This window comes from Stegostoma tigrinum, chromosome 7 (genome assembly GCF_030684315.1).
Source record: "Stegostoma tigrinum isolate sSteTig4 chromosome 7, sSteTig4.hap1, whole genome shotgun sequence".
Classification (NCBI taxonomy): Eukaryota; Metazoa; Chordata; class Chondrichthyes; order Orectolobiformes; family Stegostomatidae; genus Stegostoma; species Stegostoma tigrinum.
The window spans coordinates 106,986,655-107,003,431 of NC_081360.1; the positions used below are offsets into that span (position 1 = coordinate 106,986,655).

Here is a 16,777-nt window from a genome sequence, read left to right on the forward strand (position 1 = left end):
ATTGAGGTGAGGAGAAATGCCTTCAGTGGAGCTTATTCCCACAAAAAGCAGCTAAGACCAAAACATTGAATACTCTCAAGATGGAGTTAAAAATATTCTTAGGACTAAAGGGGCCAAAGGGTATGAGGAGAAAGCAGAAACAGGGGGTGGGGTTGCATGATCAGCCATGATCATCCTGAATGCCATGGGCAGCCTCAAAAGGAATAAATTGCCTACCCCAGTTCCTATTTTTGATGTTTCTGAATCATATTAGACTCAGAATATTAATTCTGACTTTCTGTCAGTGATGCTGCAAGCCTTGCTGGAGTTTCTCGAGCACTTTCTGTTTTATTTCTAATTTGTGAGCTAAGAGATTCCTCCTTCAGGGTCCCTCAGTGCCTTTTCTTTCCATATTCCCTGCCAGTATCTCCCAGAATGTGTGCGAGTGCGCGAGGCCCTCAGTCCAGGATTCTCACCTACACACAGTAATACAGAGACCGAGCAGAGTGATTGTGGTCAGCACATGCTCTACAGCCAGAACATCTTCGTCATACACAGTTAGAGTGATGAGCACAGCCAGGATGGAGCCAGCAAAGAAGGCCAGGTTTTTAGCCAGGACGCTGAGCAATGGTGACAGGAAGCAGTTCATGTATTTGGAGGCAGCCTTATAGCCCTTGCTGAGCCTGGACTGTAGCTCATGGTCCAGCTCATTGAAATGTCGCAGGTAACACCGGCCATACAGTGACCAGCACCGAGCCCCTAAGCTGCCAGGCTCCCGCTTGATGACCTCTGTGTAGCTGAAGAAAGCGTACAGAATCTGCCAGATCAGGATAATAGGGCAGAGGAGCAAGTTGGTGATTCCAATCCACAGAATCCGCGTGCTGAGCTTCTGTGCCAGCTCCAACCGATTGCCTGCTCGTTTGTACTCTGGCTTCAAACTCCATTCATTCTGGAAGAGCGAGCCAGGGCCCCACAGAAAGATCAGTTCAAAGTTATACTTCAAACCCCTGGTGTAGAAAACCACCTCGCCCAGGAAGGGAACGTGAAAACGGATTGGCAGCAGAGATTTGTTAATCATGGCCACAGTGTAGTTTTTGAAACGCAGGATACGATGGTAGATGTCCAATTCACTCAGCTCCCTCTTGTGGATGCAGATTTGATGTTCTTTCTGAATGTGGATGATCCGTGCTTGAACCTCCTGCCAGCTACAGTATGGGAGCTGGGCCTGAAGACACAGAACCACAACATGAGCTCACACTGCTACAGTCCAGCTCCAACACTATCCCCAAAAACACCATGTTATTAGACTCATTCAGCACTCAACACCCACCCACCAAACCCACACTTTTCTTAAACACCCTTCACCCCAAAACACTCTACCTGAAGGAAGTATGCATCTCTGTCAAGTTCCAAAAGGTTTTTTGGTGTTATAATTGATAAGTTACCCAATTTGCATCGATTGCTGTCGCGCAATAAACTCTCATGTTAAAGACAAGTGCTAATTATGTTTGCATTCATGTACAGCTTATCTCCTACAATTGGTTAAAAACTGAAAGAACTGTGGATACTGTAAATCAGGAACAAAAACAAAGTTGCTAGAGAAACTCAGGTCCGGCAACAGAAGGATCTGAGGAAGGGTCACCCGACCCAGAACGTTAACTCTGATTTTCTCCCTTTAAGATGCTGCCAGACCTGCTGAGCTTTTCCAGCAACCCTGTTTTTGTTCTCTACGATTAGTATTTAGACCAGCTGCAGACCAAGAGGAGTAGAAAACTACTCTAACCAGCCTTGACCAGTTCTGCAAACTGGCAGGGATGACAAATACCACACAGTGTCATCAGCAGTAACCTGGGCAATATCATAACCTCCAGCAGCACTTGGCAAACATCCAGAACAGAATATACCCACTGATTGACAGCCAATCACTAACTTACCACTCCCCAGCTTCGAAACCCATGCTCTCAGCTCACCACTGATGCTCAATAGCAAGTGAGTACCATAGCACCTTCCAAACCCTCAACCACTTCCATCCACAAAGACAAGGGCAGCAGATACATGGGAACACCAGCCCCTCCAAGTCACTCACTATTATGATTTAGAAATATATTGCCATTTCTTTGCTGTCGCTGGGTTAAAATCCTGGAACTCCCTCCGAGGACACTGTGGATCAACCTACAATGTCCATGGACTCCAGAGATTCAAAGTGGGCCGGAAATGCTGGCCACATTTTTAAAATGCATTTGGTCAGTGTAAGCTGCATTAAACCACCTCCACACAACAGAAAATTGATCAATGTCAGTGACTCAGTTGCAGCTATAGCTCAGAGGGCATATCGAACCCAACTCCAGAAAATGAAGCTCCACACTCAGCTGTTTTTACTTTAACCCCAAGGAAAGAGGAATGAGGAGTTGGGAAGAGTCAAAGTGAGCAGTAACATACCATTGGTATCTTCAAAGCATTCTTGTAAAATGCGCAAATTTCCCAGTAACAGCAGATGTTGTAGATGAACTTAACCAACCGATGAATCCAAAAGACACCAGCAATCATCAGGATGAAGATGATCAGCACGTTCTGTCGGATCCTAAAAAAGTCGAACCCATAACGTGAAAGCTAGCCCCATCATAGCGGCATGGTGCTTTACTGGCACTCTACCCAGCAACCTCAACCTTCCCCATCGCACTCCTCGACCTGACCCAACCCAACCTACCCCATCACTCGCATCCGCTTCCCCATTCCATGTCCTGCCCATCCACCAAAGCCTGTCACCTTCCCCATTCCTCCACCCCCATCCCCTTCCCCAATACCCCGTCTCCTCCATCCCCACTCCCTCCTCTCCCACCCTCACTTTGTCCTCCCTCATCCACATCTACCCCCTTCCCTGAAGGCACTGCCAGCAGTGTGTACCATTGCAAGATGCCCTGCAGAAATTCACCAAGGCTCCATCCACTGGTGCCACATCCAAATTCTGGAACTCCCACCCTAAAAGCACTGTGGCTGATCCTACATCACGAGGGCTGCGGTAGTTTGAGAACACACTACCACCTTTCTTTGTAAATACAGACTGTTCAAACTAGCAAAGCCCACATTTATTTGAAAGAGTTTACAAAATACCCAAATCACTGTGGCAGGGAGTTGTTGAAGTGAATGGCATAGATACATTGAAAGGGACATGTCACTCTGCCCCAAAAACCCCATCTCCACAATCCTTACTGAGCAGTGCAGACACATGGGGGCAGAAAGGCGTCTGGCAGTGTCACTTTGATCAGCTGGTTTTCACGATGCGTATTGTTCACCAGCTTGTTAGCAAAAAGGATGTCGTAATCAACACAACTGACCAGAAACGTGGTGAAAGTGACGACGAAAACAAACTGCCTGCAGAAATCAAGATGGGGAGACAGAGATTACTATCAATGAGGAATCAAGCAGGGACTACACGGGTTTAATAAAGATGAAAGTTCCCTCTACACTTTTAAATTGAAAGTATTAAGTTCTATCAACACTGTCCCCATAAAACACTCCCAGGGCAGAGACTGCATGTGGTTAGAAACAGAGTACAGCTCCCTCTGTTCTTTACCACTGAAAGCAAAGCTCTGTTGACACTGACTTCTTCAAACACTCCCAAGACAGGTACATGGGGTTAGATAAAGTAAAATTCTCTCTACTCTTCTACACAAAGCAAAGGCTTCCTCAATACTGTCCCCTTTAAACACCTTCAGGACAGTGGCAACAAGGGCCAAATACAGTGCAAAGCTCCCTCCATTGTCCCCAAACACTTCCAGGACAGAGTCAGCACAAAGTTAGCTACAGAGTATGGCTTTCTCTACACTGTCTCACGCCAAGCCAGGAACAGCATGAAGTTAGATACAAATCCCTCTGCGCTGGGTTTGATCCTACGAGAATGTAGTTAATACCAAAGAATACATACACCAATTCGAACATTTCAGACAGCAGCATACAGAGGAAGCCATTCTTCTGGTGTAAGTGATAGACGTATTATGTAGTTAAGGAAAGGTGAGCAACTTCAAATTCCAAACAGCAGAAGGAGCAAACAACTCAACACAGACTCAGGCAGCCCAATTTACACATAGGAAATGTAATAGCAATGTTAATCAGTGTCGCACACTGAACATTTCAGCTACTGTCAACAAAGTTGACTCAATGGGAAAGAGGGCCTTTTCTGCACTCTTATTACTCTGACACCATCATGCACACGCTATTTCCCCAGGGAGAGCAGACTAAGATTCACCAGTCAGTGTACAGTTATCTCTGTGGCAGAGGGAGGCAGGGTCAGAGGACTGAGCAACGTCAGTCAGTGCGCAGAGACCCCCTGGGAGAGGGGATACTGAGACACACCAGTGTACAGATATCTCCTTGAGAGGGAGAGGACTGAGAGGGAAGTCAACATGCATCAATTTTCAGGAGCCTCATTTCCTTGTTCAGTGCCACTGAAGGGAACAAGCAGATAACTGTTGGGAGCTCAACCATATTGTCTCCAAGATGCAACAGGCTTGGAACAATTCATAAAGGATATTCTGGAGAAGAACAAATCCAGGTTTTCAATGTGATGCCATGGAGCTACGGAGAAGTAAACAAAAAGATTAGAGATTACTTAAAGCACCTTTTCCTCATTATCAGCCAGACTCCCAGTGAACTTGAAACTGATTGAATCAGCCTAGAGGACAAGATAAGATTACATGCTGTTTAGAGGGCAAGGGACAATGTTTAAATTTCTGAGCGGTCAAGGTGCCCCACATGCGTTTTGGAGCCAAGTCTGTTTCTGAGAACAACAATGACTGAAGTCACGTTAGGCAAAGTAAACATCAAAAATGGGCATAAAAGTGAGAGATCAATTGGAGTATTTGTAACTGACAGCCGGGACATTCTACTACAAAAAACAAAAATGAGAATTACATCACTAGGAAGTGGTGACATGGACAAATAGAGGGGGTTTTGAGTTCACATGACATTTAAAACAAATATCTTGCATAGAAAAAGCCAGAAAACATGAATGAAATCCTGTTTTTACAGTTAGTATAGAACCTAAAAGCAATGATGGGCTAGCGATTAAGTCCAGAGTTGGGAAGGGTTAAGTGTTGATCTTGGCAGGAAGGATACTTAGCTGAGAAGGTGGAGGGGAAAAACACAGAATAATGGGAATGCTACCTGCTATGAGGAAATACAGATGCAGGAAAGCACTTGAGAACTGGGCCCTTATCATGGAAACATGATTTGAAAGGGATGTTTAAAGATTTAATGAACAGTGTGGATCAAATTGGAGAAGAGGACATTTATTAGAGAATAATGCTCCCAATGGTAATATATTCATGGGATAAGGGGAACAGATTTAAGGTTCTTGGATACAGAATTGGCTGGCCAACAGAAGACAGCGAGCGGTAGTAGAAGGAAAATATTCTGCCTGGAAGTCAGTGGTGAGTGGGGTTCCACAGGGCTCTGTCCTTGGGCCTCTACTGTTTGTAATTTTTATTAATGCCTTGGATGAGGGGATTGAAGGATGGGTCAGCAAGTTTGCAGACGACACAAAGGTCGGAGGTGTCGTTGACAGTGTAGAGGGCTGTTGTAGGCTGCAGCGGGACATTGACAGGATCCAGAGATAGGCTGAGAGGTGGCAGATGGAGTTCAACCTGGATAAATGCAAGGTGATGCATTTTGGAAGGTCGAATTTGAAAGCTGAATATAGGATTAAGGATAGGATTCTTGGCAGTGTGGAGGAACAGAGGGATCTTGGTGTGCAGATACATAGATCCCTTAAAATGGCCACCCAAGTGGACAGGGTTGTTAAGAAAGCATATGGTGTTTTGGCTTTCATTAACAGGGGGATTGAGTTTAAGAGTCGTGAGATCTTGTTGCAGCCCTATAAAGCTTTGGTTAGACCGCACTTGGAATACTGCGTCCAGTTCTGGGCGCCCTATTATAGGAAAGATGTGGATGCTTTGGAGAGGGTTCAGAGGAGGTTTACCAGGATGCTGCCTGGACTGGAGGGCTTATTTTATGAAGAGAGGTTGACTGAGCTTGGTCTCTTTTCATTGGAGAAAAGGAGGAGGAGAGGGGACCTAATTGAGGTATACAAGATAATGAGAGGCATAGATAGAGTTGATAGCCAGAGACTATTTCCCAGGGCAGAAATGTTTAGCACGAGGGGTCATAGTTTTAAGCTGGTTGGAGGAAAGTATAGAGGGGATGTCAGAGGCGGGTTCTTTACACAGAGTTGAGAGAGCATGGAATGCGTTGCCAGCAGCAGTTGTGGAAGCAAGGTCATTGGGGTCATTTAAGAGACTGCTGGACATGCATATGGTCACAGAAATTTGAGGGTGCACACATGAGGATCAATGGTCAGCACAACATTGTGGGCTGAAGGGCCTGTTCTGTGCTGTACTGTTCTATGTTCTATGTAGTGACGAAAGAAGGACAGGTATGACAGGTCGGCACAACATCGAGGGCCGAAGGGCCTGTACTGTGCTCTAATGTTCTACGTTCTAAGGAATGGTGACACAAAAATCAGCATTTTCCTGTAGTAAGGCCCAGAACGCGTTGTCCAAGAGCATGACAGAGGCAGGTTCAATTGAGGCCTTTCAGAAGGAATTGGATTACTACCTGGATGGAATAAAAATTACAATGCTACAAGGGAAAAAAATGGGTGAGTGAAACTAGTCTTAGAGAATCAGTACAGAGATGACAGGCTGAATGGTCTTCCCTCAGTGCTGCTTCTGTTCCTTGATACAGCGATAAAAGCAAGATATTGCAAACGCTGCAAATAAAAGAGAAAGAAAAATGCTGCAAACATTCAGCAAATATAGGAGTATTTATGGAGGGAAAAACAATGTTTCATATCTGGTCTGAAAATTTTCAAGAGTGTACCACACACCTGAATAAACGAAACTTGGCTTCACTGAGACAGATAAATCTTTGCAGGTTTAGTTATAGAGTAAAAGTCAGGACCTGACTTAGAAACGACAACTTTTATAGAAGATAAAAAGGCAAAATCCATGACCGTGGAAATTATCCATCAAACGCCTGAAATTTCTGCCTGAATTGGGTATTGATTACTGTAACAGGTGGTTAAGAAAAACATCAGAGCTGTCTACATTAGGGCTTGTTCAAAGTGTACAGTCAGAATAAACCATATGGTCAGAGTGAGGGAGATTGCACTGGAATGAGATCAAGACAGAGTGACTAACTGGGAATTAGGGTCAGAGTGGGAATTCATTGTAGAGGAATAAAGAGATGCTATAAGTAAGGCTTACTACAAAGTAGGGAGGGCACAGATTGAGAAACCTTCCTGCACTGACACCAAGGACAGAGTGGTGTCATGAAGACATGGAAAGCAGCTGATCGAGTAAAATTGGTCAGTATCTTTAATCTGTAGAGTGATGTTGGTATCAGTCTTTGTCTCTAGTATTTTTACCTCCCTTTCTCCAAGACAGTGTTTGTTGTTTAAGTTTTCATACTAAGTTCATACTGACTGTGAGGGTAACAAATAGTTTTTGAAGTCAAGGAATGGCGGGTTAGCATTGCTGAGTGACATGTACACATTGTGCTATGTGTGAAGTCACGTGCGCACACACACATACACAGTGCCTCAGATGGGGAGTATCACCAGCTACAGAAACCCAAGCTCCAGGCCTTGGAACATGAGCATTGGCTGCAGTCATCTCAAGGTGGAGAACTATGCGGATAAAATGTATAAGCGGTGGTCACAGTGCAAATTAGAAGCTCAAAAGCAGAGAGAGAATGGGTGGTTACGAGGCAGCCTAAGTAAACAGGGCAAGTAATAAAGGAGTCTCTGGCCACATCATGCTTACCGATTGGTGTTACATTTGGATACTGGTGAGAATCATGGTTCCTCAGGGGAACACAGCCTGACCCATGGCCATTGCATCAAGGGAGACTCATCTGTTCAAGGAGGATGAAGAAGAATGGATGAGCAATAGTTATAGGGAAGAGATAGTAGGAACTGCAGACACTAGAGAATCTGAGATAACAAAGTGTGGAGCTGGATGAACACAGCAGGCTAAGCAGCATCTTAGGAGCAGGAAAACTGGCGTTTCGGGCAAGTAGACAGTTGTTTCTATGCCATAAATGTGACTCTAGGATGGCGCTTTTCCCCTCTGATGCCAGGGTCAAGGATATCGCACACATCCTTCTCAGGGAGAGAAAGGGATCAGCTAGAAGTCATGGCTTATACTGGCACCAATGACATAAGTTGGAAGAGGGATATGGCCCTGAAGATAAATTTGATACAAGATTTTGAAGAACTGTAAACTGTGAAGAGTATAGTGAGGAATTTCAAAAGGATGTTGGCAAGTTGGAGTGAGCGGAAAGATGGGAGACGGGGGTCAATGCAGAGAAGTGAGAGGTGGTGCACTTCACTCAGGAGAACATGGTAAGAAAATATAAAACAAAGGGTACAATTCTAAAGAGGATGCAGGAGCAGGGGAACCTGAGTGTATATGTGCACAGTTCATCGAAGGTAGCAGGACAGGTGGAGATAGCAGTTAATAAAATCACACATTGGCCTCAGCTTTATTAATAGAGGCACAGAGTGCAAGAGAAAGGAGATGATAAGACACTTGTTTGACCTCAACCAGGAGGATTGTGTATAATCCTGGGCACCACACTATCGGAAAGATGTGTCTTCCTTGGAGACAGTGCAGAAGTGATTTATGAGAATGGATCCAGGGATAGGAAACTTTGGTTGGAGGAGAGATCAGTGCTGGGACTGTTCTCTCTGGAGAGAAGACGCCAAGTGAAAAATTTGACACAGATTGTCAAAATCATTACTGGATTAGACAGAGTACTGTGGGAGAAGCTGTTCTCACTCGTAAAGAAAGAAGGAAGAATGAGAGGGGCGTAGATTTAAAGTGAAGTGCAAAAAAAGCAAGGGTGATGCAAGACAAAACTTTTTCACACAACAAGTAGTGAGGGTCTGGAGCTCACTGCCTGGTAATGTGGTGCAGGCAGATTCAGTTGAGTCATTGGATGATTATTTAGACAGAAAGAGTGGGAGTGCATGGGGGAATAAGCAGCAAATTCGCACTCTATAATGATGTGGATTAGAAAAGCTGATCTGGTGCAGCACAACTGGCCACATGGCATCCTTTGGCACCTGTAACAATTGTGATTTCAAGGAAGTTGGAAGAAAACCTTTAAACAACAGTAAGTTCACTACAGCAGACTCAGTCCCAGCACCACACGGCATGAGGGGAAGACTAGGAACACTGGCTGCTTGAAGAATGTTGCTGAAGAACTGATGTGAGGGAGGCCATCAGCTTTAATCAGGATTGAGACTGGTTCTGGGGCTGATGAGTACTCCACAAGCTGGACATGTTACACCTTTACAGGACTGAAATGATCTCCTTGTGAGGATATTTATTAATGCTGCTGCGGTTGGTTCAAACTATTTTGTAAAGGGGATAGGAATGCCAAGCGGTAACCCAAATTGGAAGGAAATTCAGTTGGTCACTAGAAATCAAGAATTTGCCAGGGAGAATACCAAAGGTAGGCATACCAAAGCTGGGCATTGAGAATGCTTCAAAAGCAGAATGATGTCAAAAAGATAAAGTTAAGAGCATTTTCACAGAATGCACACAGTATTCGTAACAAGGGAGACAATCTATAGCCATTAATAAAAGGTACATAGGTATGATCTAATCACCATTGAAGAAGCATGGCTGCATGTGACCAGAACATTGAAGGGCATTCGATATTCAGAAAGGAAGGAAAACTAGGTTGGAATTGCCCTGATAAAGGGCGAATTAGTGATTTTTATTGATGTAAGAACCTTTAAGTAGGAGTGACCAAAATATGGTGGAATTTCACATTGTATTTAAAAGGGAGGTAATTCAATCTGAAGCATGACTGTTAAACGTGAATAAAGGAGATTATGAAGACATGAGCAAAAATTGGCTGAATGGATTGAGGAAATACATCAAAAGGCAGCAGTGTATATGGGTAATGGTTTTTTTTAAGAGAACTGTTGTATAATTTACAGCAACTATACATTCCTTTGAGGTGCAACATCTCCATCAAGGTCAGTCAACTTGTGGCTCACAACAGGGTGTGAGAGAGAAAACAGAGCACTATAGAACTACTAGTCTAGCATCTGGAATAGGGGAAAATGCTAGAATTGATTATAAAGGATCAGATAATCAGACAATTGGATGATTGGGCAGAATCACCTTGGATTGGAGTATGGGAAATCATGTTTGACAGTCTTGTAAGAGTTACTGGAATATTTTAGCAACAAAATTGATCAAGTGGAATTGATTGGTTTAGTATACTTTGATTCTCAGTAGGTTTTTGATGAAGTACCCCCCAGGAGGATGGGGTGGTACACGTTCAAACACATGGGATAGGACATAATGTATTGGCATGGTCTAAACGCTGGCTAACAGGCAGAAAATAGACAGCAGCAACAGATAGAACTCCTCAATAACAAACCCAGTCAAATGCAGCCTCAATATCATGGGCAATCACTCTCACTTCACCTCTGAAATTCTGCTCTTCTGTGCACACTTGGACCAAGGCTGTAATAAGACCAGCAGCTCAGTGGCCCACTCAGATTTGTACAAACTGAGCCTGTATTCTCCAGGGTTTCAAAGAATGAGAATTGATCTCAGTGAAGCTTACCAAATATTGAAACAAATAGACAAGATAAATGCAGATAAGGTGCTTCCCTTGGCTGGGAGTCTCGGACCAGAGGCCATAGTTTAAAAATATAGGAGATGAAATTTAGGACCGAGATGAAGAGAATTTTGTTTTACTGTGTTTTGGAATTCTCTACCACAGAGGGCTGTGGGAACTCAGTCTGAGTATGTTTAGGGTAGAGTTTGACAGATTTCTGGTTTACCGCAATGTACAGAGTTACGGTGAAGGGGCAGGTAAAAGACAATGAAGAGTTCAATCAGCCACGATCGTATGGCAGGAAAGGCTCGGACCGATTGGCCTACTCCTGTTTCTTCGTTCCTGTCAGAAGTGGGAAAAAGTCAAAACGTAATGGGTTTTGAGCGATAGCCAGTGGGACAGGGGCAAAAGGAAGGTATGTAACAAAGGGGGTAGTCAAGAGAGATTAAATGCCCAAAATTTGGTGCAGGGCCAAAAGATCTAAGGAAACAGATGACCAATCTAGAGACGGTGCGAATGCAGAATGACCAACAGCCACTTCTTGATGGATACGATTTGAAATTGACTGTTGAGATCTCGAGGCTGTTCCTCAAGTTTCCACTGAACCTCACTGGAAGATATAGGAGACTAAGGACAGTGAGGTCACTGTGAAACAAAGGTGGAATACTAAAATGACAGACAATCAGAAACTTGGATTGAAGGTATCAAACAAATCAATTACCCAATCTCTGTTCAGTTTTCATTTTGGATAGTAAATCTCATTGAGAGCAGTGAATAAAAAGTAACATTGAGAAAAGTACTGGGACTTGGACGGGAAAGAGACGAAGGGACAGGGGTGATGCTTCTCCTGCGCTTGTACAGAAATATGTCATAGGATTGCAGAAGTTGGAGATAATCGAAGAAAAGACAAGAGTGCTGTAGAGGAAATGGTTCTGTTGGAAGAGACAACGCGTTTGGTGGTGGCATTACGTTGGAGCTGGCAGAATGGTTGAGAATGATCCACTGAATTCGGAGACTGGTATTACATGCTATTCAAACCGAGTTCAAAACCACACTTTTAGTTCCGTTAACTGCACTCCATAAAACACATCCCAATGAGCTCAAGCTCCTCACTTTTTATACACCCAATTAACCCTTAATTAACAAATCTATCACCGCTCCCATGTTCCATTAGGTCTCAAGCATTCCTTCAGACGGTATTAATGATAACAGCTGCTGGGGTAGAAGTTGAGGACAAGGGCAACCCTTCCATGGTTCTTGGAGAGGGTGGGGATAGGGACAGTAAGAAAACATTCAACTTACATTTGCCACCATCAGCCACATGAACCAGCAGGTCCTCCTCCCCGGGTGGTGAATCGGTGTAGGAGGACTGCAGTCGCTGGTACTCCGTGGTAAATGCTGCCATCTCAGGCTGCCATTCCTCAACTGGTGCCAGACGTTCTCATCATTCAATGTCACAGGAAGATCCCTTGGACAGACAGCAAGACTCAAAACTGCTAACAGGACAAAGCGTCGTAAAAATGCAACATTAAAGCCAACACAGACACTGTTTCTACTGCTTCCTACCGAGTCTCGTTTCATTTCCAGACCTCTTCAACTGCTCCCACAAGCAAGTGTACAATAGGCACATTTAACTAATGACTACATGATGAAGTAGCCGAACATGATTGAATATTGTATCTTCTTTAGAGAGAATGGTGGTCTAAGATTAAATACAAATAGATCTAATTCAAGGTGGAATCAAGGGTTACGGGGATAAGGCAGGAACAGGATACTGATTGTAGATGATCAGCCATGATCATAATGAATGGTGGTGCTGGCTTGAAGGGCTGAATGGCCTACTCCAGCACCTATTGTCTATTGTCTATAATTCAATGCAAGCACCAAACTTCACCCAGTCAGAAAGAAGATCCCATCCAGAGTGACAGACAGCCTGAGTGAGAATTGTTATGAAGTTGTGTAGAATATTCATGAATTGAAAGGCAGGAAGCTAGGTGTTTGGAAAAATAATAAGGGGAAAAAAGCGTGGTTCCTTCACGAAATAAATGCATTTCTAAGTTTAGAGTTTTGCACAGAGAATGTGTCTGTAAAATAGCTGAAAAAATGTACAGTCAGTTCTAAAATTGAAATACGTATAGATTGGGTGAGTGAGTGGAACCCTTAGACTTGTTTAGCTCTTTTAGTAAATTAGCCTGAAAGCAATTAATTAGTTTAAACAAAGCACTTAGAAACTAAAAGCCAATTGAATTTAAATCCAATGGTTTTGACAACTTTGGACTGATGCTATTGTAATGAAATTGATGTGTTATCGAACATATATAAGCTGAGGGTTTTGTGAAAATCGGTGCGAGAACAAACTGCCATCTGAGAAACAAGCATCTAGCTCTCACACGAAATCGCTAAGCTCCCTAAGAAAGTGCCATCTATCCATGAAAGGTACCACCATGGCACTTGTAGCTAACAGTCTTCACTGAGAAAGCATCCCTCCAGCGGAATCAGTAGAAGAAAGGCATTTGGGACATGGAATCAACAGAAGGCAGAGTGCTCCAAAAGACACATTCTGTGCGAAGTTGGAGAGATTAAGTTTTAATTTACTGCTCTCATTAATTGGGTTTATATAGGTTGGACTTGTGATGATTTCAAGAGTATTCCAGTAGAATTTATTTCATTTAGTGAATAGGTAGTAATTAAGGGGGAAATCTGTTCAGTTTGTTAGTAACTCTGTTCATTGTCATGGTTAATTTAATTGTTACCTGTGGCTTATAAAATGGAGATCAGGGATTTTCTTTCTCTTAACCATCCTTATAACAGATTATGAGGGGCAAAGTGAGCTTCTCTGGGAGTTTCAGGGGTAACTATTAGAAGGGAACCTCTATTCCCATCAAAACAGACTGTGACTAATGCTTTGGCGTAATTAACAGAGGAGTTTGACCTTCCTCCCCTTTTTAAAGGTATATCACTTGGGGAATTTGTTGGCAATGTAAGAATTAGGTATAAATGGGAAATAAGTGCTTTTTGCTGGCTTATTTGTTTCCACTCATAGCTCTAGAGCAGGTGGGTACTTGAACCTCGGTTTCTCAGTCCGGGAATAGAGATACTACCATTGCACCACAAGAGGTCCCCAAGAGGTCAAATTACAAAAGTATGACTACAAAGCTGGCCGAAGTGAACTAGCTAATTAGGTTAAAGGGATGGACAGTAAAAACGCGTAGCAAATTTTTCATAAGACTCAGCAATGGAACATCGTAGTGAGGAAGAAAGCTATACCATCTGTGGCTGTCTAAAAAAGTTAAAGATTGTATCAAATTAAAAATGAAAAGTGCATAACTTCACAAAGATGAGTAGCTGGTCAGATATTGAGAGACAATTTAAAAACTAGCAATGAATGATTTTAAAGAGGGGGAGAAATTCAATGAGGAAAACGTAGCTGAAAACAAAGATCAATAATAAGCATTTCCATGATACTTTTTCTTCCATTTAAAGCGAATGGTGGTCCTTTACACAGTGTGAGAAATTAATAAACAAAAATCAGGAAGACAGCCAGACTGATCACAAATTGTGTGTCTGTCTTCAACATAGAGAATCCAAATAACTAAGGTTTTGGAGTAGATCTGTAGCTCAGGCTGTGGGTGTTGAGGTTGGTTGGCTCGCCGAGCTGGTTTATTGTTCTGCGGACGTTTCATTACCGTTCTGGGTAACATCCTCAGTGCAGCCTCTGATGAAGCGTCGGTGTGTTTTCCCACCTGGTTTTTAAACTCTGGGGTCCGGTGAGATGGATTGCCTCATTTCCAGTTTTCCTTTGTAGTGGAATGTATATGGGGTCGAGTTCAATGTGTTTATTAATAGCTTGCTTTGTGGAGTGCCAGGCTTCTAGGAATTTCTGTGCCTGTCTCTGCCTGGCCTGTCCCAGGACCTTGGTGTTGTCCCAGTCGAAGCAGTGGTTCTCCTTGTCCAGGAGGAGTAAGATGAGTATTGGTCATGTCTTTTTATAGCCGGTTATTGCCAAATATACGAGCAAATCAACAGGACATCCATGGGATCACCTATCTCTGGAGTCATAGTTGAAGCAGTGATGCAAAGACTAGAAAGGACGACCCTTCCGCAAATCCAACCAAAACTATGGATACGCTACGTAGACAACACCTTTGTCATCATTACTGTCATCCATGAATGACAGGTGAAATTGAGAGACTAGCCAAGACGAAAAAGGAAGCATACATGAGGTCTAGGCGACTGAAGGCAGACAAAGTGTTGCAAGAATATCGGGAATGTACAGTGAATCTGAAATGAGGGATTAAACGGGCTCAGAGAGGACATGAGATATTGCCAGCAAACACGGTTAAGGAAAATCCCAAAGCCTTTTATTCATATATAAAGAGCAAGAGGGTAACTAGAGAAAGGATTGGCCCACTTAAGGACAAAGGAAAATTATGCACTGAGTCAGAGAAAATGGGTGACATTCTTAACGAGTACTTTGCATCGGTATTCACCAAGGAGAGGGACATGACAGACGTTGAGGTTAGGGATAGGTGTTTGCTTACTCTAGGTCAAGTTGACATAAGGAAGGAGGAAGTGTTGGGTATCCTAAAAGACACTAAGGTGGACAAGTCCCCAGGTCCAGATGGGATCTATCCCAGGTTTCTGAGGGAAGCAAGAGAGGAAATAGCCGGGGCCTTAACAGATAACTTTGCAGTATCCTTAGACACGGGTGAGGTCCCAGAGGACTGGAAACTTGTGAATGTTGTCCCCTTGTCTAAGAAGGGCAGCAAGGATAATCCAGGTAATTATTGACCGGTGAGCCTGATGTCAGCGGTAGGGAAGCTACTGGAAAAGATACTGAGGGATAGGATCTATTCCCATTTGGAAGAAAATGGGCTTATCAGTGATAGGGAACATGGTTTTGTGCAGGGAAGGTCACGTCTTACCAGTTTAATAAAATTCTTTGAGGACGAGACAAAGTTGATTGATGAGGGAAAGGCTGTAGATGTCATATACATGGACTTCAGTAAGGTGTTTGATAAAGTTCCCCATGGCAGGCTGATGGAGAAAGTGAAGTCACATGGGGTCCAGGTGTGCTACCTAGATGGATAAAAAACTGGCTGGGCAACAGGAGACAGAGGGTAGTAGTAGAGGGAGGTTCTCAAATTGGAGATCTGTGACCAGTGGTGTTCCACAGGGATCTATGATGGGACCACTGTTGTTTGTGATATATGTAAATGATTTGGAGGAAGGTGTAGGTCAGCAAGTTTGCAGCTGACACTAAGATTGGTGGAGTAGCAGATAGTGAAGGGGACTATCAGAGATTACAGCAGAATATAGGTAGACTGGAGAGTTGGGCAGATAAATGGCAGATGGAGTTCAATCCGGGCAAATGCGAGGTGATGCATTTTGGAAGATCAAATTCAAGGGCGAACTCTACAGTAAATGGAAAAGTCCTAGGGAAAATTGATGAACAGAGAGATCTGGGTGTTCAGGTCCATTGTTCCCTGAAGGTGGCAACGCAGGTCAATAGGGTGGTCAAGAAGGCATACGGCATGCTTTCCTTCATTGGGCGGGGTATTGAGTACAAGAGGTGGCAGGTCATGTTGAAATTGTACAGGACTTTGGTTCGGCCACATTTGGAGTACTGTGTACAGTTCTGGTTGCCACATTACCAAAAGGGTGTGGATGCTTTGGAGAGGGTGCAGAGGAGGTTCACCAAGATGTTGCCTGGTATGGAGGGTGCTAGCTATGAACAGAGGTTGAGTAGATTAGGATTATTTTCATTAGAAAGACAGAGATTGAGGGGGGACCTGATTGAGGTCTACAAAAGTGTACCACAAGGGTCGGTGTTGGGTCCACTGCTGTTTGTCATTTTTATAAATGACCTGGATGAGGGTGTGGAAGGATGGGTTAGTAAATTTGCAGATGACACTAAGGTCGGTGGAGTTGTGGATAGTGACGAAGGATGTTGTAGGTTGCAGAGAGACATAGATAAGTTGCAGAGCTGGGCTGAGGGGTGGCAAATGGAGTTTAATGCAGACAAGTGTGAGGTGATGCACTTTGGTAGGAGTAACCGGAAGGCAAAGTACAGGGCTAATGGTAAGATTCTTAGTAGTGTAGATGAGCAGAGAGATCTCGGTGTCCATGTACACACATCCTTGAAAGTTGCCACCCA

At 43.7% G+C, this 16,777-nt stretch overlaps 1 protein-coding gene across 2 annotated transcripts in view; it reads right to left on the reverse strand.

The window, feature by feature from the left end:
* Nucleotides 1-16,777, reverse strand: part of atg9a (ATG9 autophagy related 9 homolog A (S. cerevisiae)) — a 47,153-nt gene that overhangs the window by 22,886 nt on the left and 7,490 nt on the right. The window contains exons 3-8 of one of the 2 annotated variants that reach the window (XM_059647626.1): nt 11,923-12,113; nt 4,511-4,554; nt 3,905-3,969; nt 3,190-3,351; nt 2,419-2,560; nt 456-1,204 (exon numbers count right to left, since the gene is read on the reverse strand). In XM_059647626.1, the coding sequence (XP_059503609.1) occupies nt 456-1,204; nt 2,419-2,560; nt 3,190-3,351; nt 3,905-3,969; nt 4,511-4,554; nt 11,923-12,025 (1,265 nt within the window). In that variant the 5' untranslated portion in view covers nt 12,026-12,113. The remainder of the gene's footprint in view (nt 1-455; nt 1,205-2,418; nt 2,561-3,189; nt 3,352-3,904; nt 3,970-4,510; nt 4,555-11,922; nt 12,114-16,777) is intronic. The other variant, XM_059647624.1, reaches the window with a different exon arrangement.